The sequence below is a fragment of the Mobula hypostoma genome, chromosome 22, assembly GCF_963921235.1.
Source record: "Mobula hypostoma chromosome 22, sMobHyp1.1, whole genome shotgun sequence".
NCBI classification, from domain to species: domain Eukaryota; kingdom Metazoa; phylum Chordata; class Chondrichthyes; order Myliobatiformes; family Myliobatidae; genus Mobula; species Mobula hypostoma.
The window spans coordinates 14,196,142-14,208,292 of NC_086118.1; the positions used below are offsets into that span (position 1 = coordinate 14,196,142).

The following is a 12,151-nucleotide window of genomic DNA, read 5'->3' on the forward strand; positions in this document are numbered from 1 at the left end:
CAGCTGCACTCAAATGCAGAGTATTTCATGCCATCTCTGAATCTGCTGCTGAATCATTGTCGGCAGAATTTCAGATGGTGGTGAGAGGGCATACAGGAGCAAGATATACCAGTAGCTGAGTGATGTGGCAGCAACAACCTTCCACTCAATGTCAGCAAGGCCAAAGAGCTGATTGTAGTCTTCAGAAAGGGTAATATGAGTGAACACAAACAAACCTCAGAGGGATTAGAAGTGGAGAGAGTGAGCAATTTCAAGTTCCTGGCTGTCAATCTCTCTGAGGACCCAACCTGGACACAACAAATTGATGCAGCTGTAAAGAAGGCAAGGCAGCTGCTATATTTCATCAGGAGTTTGAGCAGACTTGATTTGTCCACTAAAACACTCGAAAACCTTCACAAATATGCCTTGGAGAGCATTCTGACGGGCTGCATCACTGTCTGGTATGGGGGGGAGCGACTGCACAAGATCAAAGTAAATTGCAAAGCCCTGTAAAGTTAGTCAGTTCCATCATAGGTACCAGCCATCATAGTATCCAAGACATCTTCAAGGAGTGGAGCCTCAGGATGGCAGCGTCCATTATTAAGGAACCCCACCACCCAGGATATATCCTCTTCTCATTGTTACCATCAGGAAGGAAGTACAAAAGCCTAAAGGCACACACTCAGTGATTCAGGAACAGCTTCATCCCCTCTGCCATCCGATTTCTAAATGGACAATGAACCCATGAACACTACCTCACCATTTTTTTATTTATTTGTTTTTTTGTACTACTTATTTTAACAACTATTTAATAGATAGATATACACTTCAGTTTTTTTCTCTCTATTTATTTATAGAAACATAACATAGAAACATCGAAACATAGAAACCCTACAGCACAATACAGGCCCTTCTGCTCACAAAGCTGTGCCGAACATGTCCTTACCTTAGAAATTACCTAGGGTTACCCATAACCCTCTATTTATCTAAGCTCCATGTACCTGTCCAGGAGTCTCTTAAAAGACCCAATCGTTTCCGCCTCCACCACCGTCGCTGGCAGCCCATTCCACTCACTCACCACTCTCTGCATTAAAAACTTGCGCCTGACATCTCCTCTGTACCTACTTCCAAGCACCTTAAAACTGTGCTCTCGTGCTAGCCATTTCAGCCCTGGGAAAAGCCTCTGACTATTCACACGATCAATGCATTTCTTCATCTTACACACCTCTATCAGGTCACCTCTCATCCTCCATCGCCCCAAGGAAAAAAGGCTGAGTTTACTCAATCTATTCTCATAAGGCATGCTCCCCTATCCAGGCAACATCCTTGTAAATCTCCTCTGCACCTTTTTTATGATTTCCACATCCTTTCTATAGTGAGGTGAACAGAACTGAGCACAATACTCCAAGTGGGGTCTGACCAGGGGCCTATATAGCTGCAACATTACCTCTCAGCTCCTAAACTCAATCCCACAATTGATGAAGGCTAATGCACCGTATGCTTTCTTAACCACAGCTTTGACCTGTGCTGCAGCTTTGAGTGCCCTATGGACTCGGACCCCAAGATCCCTCTGATTCTCCACACTGCCAAGAGTCTTACCATTAATGCGACATTCTGCCTTCATATTTGACCTACCAAAATGAACCACTTCACACTTATCTGGGTTGAACTCCATCTGCCATTTCTCAGCCCAATTTTGCATCAATGTCCTGCTGTAACCTCTGACAGCCCTCCACACTATCCACAACACCTCCAACCTTTGTGTCATCAGCAAATTTACTAACCCTTCATGTATTTCATTAAACGGCTGCCATAAAGTTAACAAATTTCATGACATATGCCGGTGATATTAAACCTGATTCTGATTCTGATCATGTTTCTGGTTTGTGCCTTATGGGTGGTGTAAAGGATTAAGGGTGTGAGGAGGTCAATCTCCCACTCAGGATACCCAGCCTTTGACTATTCCTGTAGCCATAGTGTTTAGATAGCTGGCCCAGTTAAGTTTTTATTTAACATTAGTTCCTGAGATTGGGATCTTTGTGTTGCTTGGAGGTGTTAATGTCATTGAACAAGGTGAAAATGATGTTACAAAAAATTGGATCTGAGTTAAGTCTCTGAAGCTGTAATTTGTTTTGTGACATGGAACTCCTGAATTAGCATTTCAAATTGACTGTTGAGTACTTTGTCACAGGTTTGGTCACCGATTGTCTGTAAGCTGAGGAGAAACAGGGACTTAGAGAGACTCAATTTTCTAAAAATGGTCGATAAAACAAATTTGTCATTAAATTAAAACACCTCATTCAAAAGCCTGGTATCCCGTTGCTTGTCTTAAACTTCAATTTTGGTAAATTGAGTTCCTTATATCAGATTTTAGAAGCTGATGAGAGCTTTAATAAGTCACACATAAACTATGGACACTCCCATCTCTGTGGACAGTGATGGTCTAACTTTTCACTTGTCCATCTCACTTCACATTTCAAAACATCTGAAGTACTTCGTGTGAAAGATTGTAGTTACAGATGACTTGTTCCAACTGTAAGGTTCCATTTCAAACTTTTGACAGTCAGCCCCGTGATTTCAGCATCTCGAGGTACAAGGTGATATTTATCAGCCAGCTCTGCCCTCCTTTGGTGGACAAGGGTAGACCACAAGATGCATTCATTGTTTGCCATACAGAATTGTAAGAATTTATATTTATTCAGAAATTTTGACATCACTAGAAGAATATTTGATTATACCTGTCGCATAGCTAATTTCACAGGAAACCAGCAGTCAGCAAAACAGCACATTCTCACAAATAACAATAAAAGAAAAAAGGCAGATCATCTGTTTCAATGATAGAGCTTGAGCCAGATTGAATGCTCATCTCAAAAACATTTGGATCCTATTTCTGGCACTTAATCAAAGAGAATAAGGCTCAGTCTAAATTCGGTGCTCTCGAAGTTCATCCTTCAATCGAATGAATTTTAGAGACAAATTATGTGCTCCCAAAAGCAACCATTTCCAGAACAGCCTGTATTGTCACCAAGGAGCCTGGCTTGTATCAGAAAGCTTGTACCAGTTGTGCTCCCAACTGAAACAACTCCAACACAGTGATAGGATTGAACTGAGGCAAAATCAGAACAGCTACAAAATCATGAAAGATTTCGTGCCACTGAGAAAAACATTGACTTGAACCTCTGCTGAAGATCAGGAGCCATTGAACAGTTGCACCGTGTACAAAAATTATAAGGGCTTTCATTCTAAAGATTTGAACACCAGGAGAAAGTTTGATCGTACGCTCTCGTGCCATTACATTATCAACACCTTGAGATGGACTAGGAACAGGCAAATGCTGGATAGGATGGGGACCTTCTCGTTGTGCCCACACCTGGCAACTTCCTTAAAGAGCGGTGACTCAAAAATGCGGCATCCATCATTTGGTTCTGGTAGCCAATTTCTCGCCAGATTCCCAACTATTGACATGAACCTTGTCAATCCAGGCAACGACCAACCCAGCATGACTCTTCTTGTTCTTGTCACTCTCACCCGGAGCTTTTAGTGCCGAGATGTAGTGGCACAAGGGGTCCAGCCCATGAACCTCAGCAGCCACCACCACCAGGACCTGAACCCTGGGTTCAGGTCCCAATGGCTGCACAAGAACAGGTATTGAGCACAAGAGCAATAGAAGCAGAGGTCTATCATGCCGGACAAGACCCAAGATGCAAACTGTGCAAGGAATCCACGAAAACCATCCAGCACATAGTAGCAGGGTGCAAGATGCAGGTAATGACAGCATGCACTGAACGGCACAGCCAAGTTGCAGAAATTGTGTACAGGAACATCTGTGCTGAGTATGGATTGGACAGTTGTAAGTCAAAAGACAATAGACAATAGGTGCAGGAGTAGGCCATTCGGCCCTTTGAGCCAGCACCGCCATTCACTGTGGTCATGGCTGACCATCCACAATCAGTACCCCGTTCCTGCCTTCTCCCCATATCCCTTGACTCTGCCATCATTAAGAGCTCTATCTAACTCTTTCTTGAAAGCATCCAGAGAATTAGCCTCCACTGCCTTCTGAGGCAGAGCATTCCACAAATCCACAACTCTCTGGGTGAAATAGTATTTCCTCAACTCTGTTTTAAATGGCCTACCCCTTATTCTCAAATTGTGGCCTCTGGTTCTGGACTCCCCCAACATCGGGAATATGTTTCCTGTCTCTGGCGTGTCCAATCCCTTAATAATCTTATATGTTTCAATCAGATCCCCTCTCATCCTTCTAAATTCCAGTGTATGCAAGCCCAGTTGCTCCAATCTTTCAACATATGACAGTCCCGCCATCCCAGGAATTAACCTCATGAACCTAAGCTGCACTCCCTCAATAGCAAGAATGTCCTTCCTCAAATTTGGAGACCAAAACTGTACACAATACTCCAGGTGTGGTCTCACCAGGGCCCTGTACAACTGCAGAAGGACCTCTTTGCTCCTATACTCAACCCCCCTTGTTATGAAGGCCAACATGCCATTAGCTTTCTTCACTGCCTGCTGTACCTGCATGCTTACTTTCAGTGACTGATGAACAAGGACACCTACATCTCGTTGTACTTCCCCTTTTCCTAACTTGACACTATTCAAATAGTAATCAGCCTTCCTGTTCTTGCCACCAAAGTGGATAACCTCACATTTATCCACATTAAACTGCATCTGCCATGCATCTGCCCACTCACCCAACCCATCCAAGTCATCCTGCATTATCACAACATCCTACACACATTTCACACTGCCACCCAGCTTTGTGTCATCTGCAAATTTGCTAATGTTACTTTTAATCCCTTCATCTAAATCATTAATGTATATTGTAAACAGCTGCGATCCCAGCACCGAGCCTTGCGGTACCCCACTAATCACCAACTGCCATGCTGAAAGGGACCTACTCTTTGTTTTCTGTCTGCCAACCAATTTTCTGTCCATGTCAGTACCCTACCCCCAATACCATGTGCTCTAATTTTGCCCACTAATCTCTTATGTGGGACCTTATCAAAGGCTTTCTGAAAGCGCAGATACACTACATCCACTGGCTCTTCCTTGTCCATTTTCATAGTTACATCGTCAAAAAATTCCAGAAGATTCGTCAAGCATGACTTCCCCTTCGTAAATCCATGCTGACTCGGACCGATCCTGTTACTGCTATCCAAATGTGCCGCTATTTCATCCTTTATTATTGACTCCAGCATCATCACTGATGTCAGGCTAACTGATCTATAATTCCCTGTTTTCTCTCTCCCTCCTTTCTTAAAAAGTGGGATAACATTAGCTACCCTCCAGTCCTCAGGAACTGATCCTGAATCTATAGAACATTGGAAAATGATTACCAATGCGTCCACAATTTCTAGAGCCACCTCCTTAAGTACCCTGGGGTGCAGACCATCAGGCCCTGGGGATTTATCAGCCTTCAGTCTCATCAGTCTATCCAACACCATTCCAGAAGTCCAAATGGGAAACATCTTAGAATGTAGTGGAGAATGACAGAGCTAAGATCCTGTGGGACTTCCAAATTACAGACTGATAGGCAGGTACTGACCAATCAATCAAACACAGTAATACTGGACAAGGAACAGAAGAAAAAAACCTTAAGAGATGTGGTAATCCCAAATGACATTAACATCAGGAAGAAAGAATATGAAAAGCTAGAGAAATACCAAGGCTTGAATGAACAGATAGAAAAGATGTGGTAGGTTAAAACCAGAGTAATCCTGGTAGTGATAGGAGCACTTGGAGCTGTGACACCTGAACTTGGAGCATGCAACCAACAAATCCTGGGAACGACATCTGAGATCTCAGTCCAGAAGAGCGCAACTACTAGGAACAGCAAGGATAGTGTGTCAAGCCCTCAAGCTCCCAGGCATCTGGTAGAGGACCCAAGCTTGAGGGAAAATTGCACATACACACCACCCATTAAAGCTGAGAGAAAAAAATATGGAAAACTGTAATTCACAGGTTTTTTTTCTATCACATGTTGCAATGTACTCCTGCTGCAAAGTTAACAAATTTTGCGACATATGCTGGTGATATTAAACCCAATTCTGATTCCAGGCCAATCACATGCGGATTGTATTAAGAAAAAGCATTGTATTTACCACATCAATGTAAGAAAAGCCAAGTTTTGGAATAATCCATTAATTACTATGGATTTAAATGCAATAGAGAAAAGATAGATTAAAACCTGCAATAATGCATTGTTTCTTGGCAGAACTAATTTCTTAATAATTTAGTCTTGGAACATGGTTGAATATCTAAGTTTATTGCAATTCTTGTCCATTCGGAGCAATGCTGTGGTGCAGCAAACCAAACAATGTTATTGTTTATGCATTTTCTTTGATTAAAAAACATTTGCGATTCATAGTCAATTTCCTTCACAATGCCTCCTTTCAATTATTTAATGTCAGAATCAGAATCAGGATTAATATCACTGGCATATGTTGTGAATTTTGTTAAATTTGCAAGAGCAATACAATGCAATACATAATTAATAGCAAGAGAAAAAGAAAACTGAATTATGATGTGCATATAAATACACACACACTACACACACACACACACACACACACACACACGCACGCACGCACGCACGCACACACACACACACACACACACACACATGTATAAGTGCAAAAAATGTAGGAAGTTTAAAAAAGTAGTGAGGTAGTATTCATGGGTTCAATCACCATTCAGAAGTTGGATGGCAGAGTGGAAAGAAGCTGTCCTGAATCATTGAGTGTGTGCCTTCAGGCTTCTGTACCTCCTTCCTGATGGTAGCAATGAGAAGAAGACGTGTCCTGAGTGATGACGGTCCTTAATGATGGACGCCGCCATTGTAAGGCACTGTTTCTTGAAAATAATTTGGATAGTACGGAGGCTAGTGTCCATGATAGAGCTGGCTAATTTTACAGCTCTCTGTAGCTTAAGTACTTCGATCCCGTGGAGTAGGCATCCCCACGCCCTACCAGGCAGTGATGCAGCACGTTAAGGTGCCATCCATGGTACATCTGTAGAAATATGCAAGTGGTTTTGGTAACATACTATATCTCTTCAAACTCCTAATGAAATATAGCTGCTGTCTTGCCTTCTTTATAGCTGCATCAATATGTTCGACCCAGGTTAGGTCCTCAGAGAGAATGAAAACCAGGGACTTGAAATTACTCATTTGCTCCACTTCTGATCCCTCTATGAGGACTGACTGATGTGTTTCCCCTCATCTTACCCTTTCAGAAGTCCACAGTCAGTTCTTCGGTCTGACTGACGTTGAGTGCAAGGTTGTTGCTGTGACACCACTCAACTAGCTGGTATACCTCAGTACTGAACGCCCTCTCATCTCCATCTGAGATTCCAACAATGGTTGTATGGTCAGCAAATTTATAGATGGAATTTGAGCTGTGCCTTGCCACGCAGTCATAGGTGTAGAGAGAGTAGAGCAATAGGTTCAGTACACATCCCGAAGGTGTGCCAGTGTTGATTGACAGCGAGGTGGAATGTTATTTCCAACCCACACCTTTTGTGGTCTTCCGGTTAGGAAGTTGAGGATCCAGTTGCAGAGGTCCAGGTTCTGGACCTTTTCAATCAGAATTCTGAACTGTGGGAATCAGAATTGTGTTAAGCACTGAGCTATAGTCAATAAACAGCATCTCGACATAAGCAGTATCACAAATACAAGAAAATCTGTCGATGTTGAAAATCCACAGCCACGCACACAAAATCAGTCCTGATGAAGGTCTCGGTCCAAAACGTGACTGTCTACTCTTTTCCATAGATGCTGCCTGGCCTGCTGAGTTCCTCCAGCAGGCATCCTGACATAGGCATTTGTATTGTTCAGGTGATCCAAGGCCAAATGGAGAGCCAGTGAGATCGTGCCTGCCATAGACCTATTGAGGTGATTGGCAAATTGCAGTGGGTTCTAGTCCTTGCTGAGGCAGGAGTTGATTCTAGCCATAACCAACCTCTCAAAGCACTTCATCACCATAGATGTGAGTGCTACTGGATGATAGTCATTAAGACAGCTCACCCTGTTCTTTTTGGTCACCAGTATAGTTGTTGCCCATTTGAAGCAGGTGGGAAATTTCTGACTGTAGTCATATTTACTATAGCTTTAGTAATGAGTTTTAAAACATTAATACTGCTTCCTTTCTCCACAGGGTTTTCTGGTTGCTTTGCTCTATTGTTTCATCAACGGAGAGGTAAGGGAAATGAAAATCTTCATAATGACTGAGTTCTTCCTGTGACGATAACGTACTGTACATTAAAAATGAGGGAGATGTTCAGGTTTGATTCTTAGCTGATGCTGCATTGATAACTGATCAGCAACACTGCTGCAGGTGATCGATGGATGATGAAGAGGGAAAGGCAGAAAAATAGTTAACAAAACCATATGTTCAAGGTATAAAGAGCTAATCTATTAACTCCCCTTTTAATCATATGTTCAAGGTATAAAGACCTGATCTATTAACTCCCCTTTTAATAACTGACATTAATTGCAATATTTCAGACTTCGGAGCAATGCTATGACTTGCTTTAGATGGAAGTTGTGCCTGCTCTTATGAAGCATAAATTCATTTTTTTAATGATTTTTGCAGCAAAATCCGCAAAACATTTGGATACAGATCTTAACTGTCAACAGGATCTGACAAAAGGCAAAAAATAACCCTGACAGTTCACGACTTCGTTTATGTCCCATGGCTTCACTGTGCCTATTGTCTATTTCTCTCAGTGTGCTTAACCTGGGGAAGCTCTTGAAAGAGAGGGTTTATGTGCGTTACTTTTTAAAACAGAAGCTGGAGTCCTGTACTCAATGAAGACAGGTGTGCACTACTTACTTGCTGTCCGTTACATCGCTGCCGTTTAGGACAGCAATAGGTCCTCCTTCTCTGTCTGTCCTTGGCCACTCAGATGCAGAAGGATTTTTCATTGCTATTTCTCCAACTGTTTTGTTTGACCAGTCAGGGTTGTTCGTCCTGAGCTGAACTGCTGAATCTGGAGAACCGGTGGACCAGCCTTGGTCTGCCCTCTACTTTTTGACCTGTTTGGCATGGGTGACCCCTACAAAGCCAAAGTATAAAGCCCTGACCCCAGCCAACATAGCTCCACAGGTCATATAGGCATGCAAGCCTCCAAAGCACAATAAGATTCCTGTCCTTTTGGAAGAAGTATTCAAAATTTCAATGTTCAAAGTAAATTTGTTTTCAACATACATATATGTCACCAGATACAACCCTCAGGTTCATTTTCTTGCAGACATACTCAAAAAGTCCATAATAGAAAAATAACCATAATAAATCAATGAAAGACTGCACCAACTTGGAAGATCAACCAATGTGCAAAAGACATAAACTGTGCAACTACATAAAGAAAGAAATAATGATAATAATAACAAATAAATAAACAGTAAATATCAAGAACATGAGATGAAGAGTCCTTGATAGAGTGTCCATAGATTGTGGAACATTTCAGTGGTGAGGCTAGAGAAGCTGAGGGAAGTTATCCCCTCTGCTCCAAGAGTCTGATAGTAGATGTATAATAACTGTTCTTGAACCTGGTGGTGTGAGTGCTGAGGCTCCAGTACCATCCTCCTGATGGCAGCAATGAGAAGAGAGTGTGACCCGGGTGGTGGAGAACCCTGATGATGAAAGGGAAGACAGCATATCCTGGGCGATGGGGTTCCTAATGATGGATGATAAGAGAGCATGCCCTGGGCAGTGGGATTCCTGATGATAGTCAACAAGAGAGCATACCCTAGGCAGTGGGATTCCTGATGACAGATGATAAGAGAGCATGTCCTGGGCGATGGGGTTCCTGATGATGGATGATAAGAAAGCATGCCCTGGGCAGTGGGATTCCTGATAATGGATGATAAGAGAGCATGCCCTGGGCGGTGCAATTCCTGATGATAGATGATAAGAGAGCATGCCCTGGGCGGTGTGGTTCCTGATGATGCATGATAAGAGAGCATATCCTGGGCGATGGGGTTCCTGATGATGGATGATAAGAGAGCATGCCCTGGGCGGTGGGATTCCTGATGATAGTCGACAAGAGAGCCTACCCTAGGCAGTGGGATTCCTGATGACAGATGATAAGAGAGCATGCCCTGGACGGTGGGGTTCCTGATGATGGATGATAAGAGAGCATGCCCTGGGTGGTGGGATTCCTGATGATGGATGATAAGAGAGCATGCCCTGGGTGATGGGGTTCCTGATGATGGATGATAAAAGGGCATGTCCTGGGCGGTGGGATTCCTGATGATGGATGATAAGAGAGCATGCCCTGGACGGTGGGGTTCCTGATGATAGTCGACAAGAGAGCATACCCTAGGCAGTGGGATTCCTGATGACAGATGATAAGAGAGCATGCCCTGGATGGTGGGGTTCCTGATGATGGATGATAAGAGAGCATGCCCTGGGTGGTGGGATTCCTGATGATGGATGATAAGAGAGCATGCCTTGGGTGGTGGGGTTCCTGATGATGGATGATAAGAGAGCATGCCCTGGGTGGTGGGATTCCTGATGATGGATGATAAGAGAGCATGCCCTGGGTGGTGGGGTTCCTGATGATGGATGATAAGAGAGCATGCCCCGGGTGGTGGGGTTCCTGATGACGTATGATAAGAGAGCATGCCCTGGGCGATGGGGTTCCTGATGATGGATGATAAGAGAGCATGCCCTGGGCAGTGGGATTCCTGATGATGGATGATAAGAGAGCATGCCCTGGGCGGTGCAATTCCTAATGATAGATGATAACAGAGCATGCCCTGGGCGGTGTGGTTCCTGATGATGGATGATAAGAGAGCATGCCCTGGGTGGTGGTGTTCCTGATGATGGATGATAAGAGAGCATGCTCTGGGTGGTGGGATTCCTGCTGATAGTCGAGAAGAGAGCATGCCCTGGGTGGTGGGATTCCTGATGATGGATGATAACAGAGCATGCCCTGGGCGGTGTGGTTCCTGATGATGGATGATAAGAGAGCATGCCCTGGGTGGTGGGATTCCTGATGGTGGATGATAAGAGAGCATGCCCTGGGTGATGGAGTTCCTGATGATGGATGATAAGAGGGCATTCGCTGCGCGGTGGTATTCCTGATGATGGATGATAAGAGAGCATGCCCTGGGCGATGGGGTTCCTGATGATGGATGATAAGAGGGCATGCCCTGGGTGATGGTGTTCCTGATGACGGATGATAAGAGAGCATGTCCTGGGTGGTGGGGTTCCTGATGATGGATGATAAGAGAGCATGTCCAGAGCGGTGGGGTTCCTGATGACGTATGATAAGAGAGCATGCCCTGGGCGATGGGGTTCCTGATGATGGATGATAAGAGAGCATGCCCTGGGCGGTGGGGTTCCTGATGATGGATGATAAGAGAGCATGCTCTGGGTTGTGGGATTCCTGCTGATAGTCGAGAAGAGAGCATGCCCTGGGTGGTGGGGTTCCTGATGATGGATGATAAGAGAGCGTGCCCTGGGTCGTGGGATTCCTGATGATGAATGATAAGAGAGCATGCCCTGGGCAGTGGGATTCCTGATGATAGATGAGAAGAGAGCATGCCCTGGGTGGTGGGGTTTCTGATGATGGATGATAAGAGAGCATGCCCTGGGCGGTGGGATTCCTGATGTTAGTCGAGAAGAGAGCATGCCCTGGGTGGTGGGGTTCCTGATGATGGATGATAAGAGATCATGCCCTGGGTGGTGGGATTCCTGATGATAGTCCATAAGAGAGCATGCCCTGAGTGGTGGGATTCCTGATGATAGATGAGAAGAGAGCATGCCCTGGGCAGTGGGATTCCTGATGTTAGTCGAGAAGAGAGCATGCCCTGGGTGGTGGGGTTCCTGATGATGGATGATAAGAGACCATGCCCTGGGTGGGGGGATTCCTGATGATGGATGATAAGAGCGCATGCCCTGGGTGGTGTGGTTCCTGATGATGGATGATAAGAGAGCATGCCCTGGGCGGTGGGATTCCTGATGATGGATGATAAGAGAGCATGCTCTGGGCGGTGGGGTTTCTGATGATGGATGATAAGAGAGCATGACCTGGGTGGTGTGGTTCCTGATGATGGATGATAAGAGAGCATGCCCTGGGCGGTGGGGTTCCTGATGATAGTCGAGAAGAGAGCATGCCCTGGGTGGTGGGGTTCCTGATGATGGATGATAAG

At 44.6% G+C, this 12,151-nt stretch overlaps 1 protein-coding gene across 6 annotated transcripts in view; it reads left to right on the forward strand.

Moving 5' to 3' along the window:
• LOC134336484 (glucagon-like peptide 2 receptor) overlaps positions 1 to 12,151 on the forward strand; it is a 194,688-nt gene that overhangs the window by 176,255 nt on the left and 6,282 nt on the right. For all 6 annotated transcript variants that reach the window (XM_063030751.1, XM_063030752.1, XM_063030750.1 and 3 more), the window contains one exon: positions 8,148 to 8,189. In XM_063030751.1, coding sequence (XP_062886821.1) covers positions 8,148 to 8,189 — 42 coding nt within the window. The remainder of the gene's footprint in view (positions 1 to 8,147; positions 8,190 to 12,151) is intronic.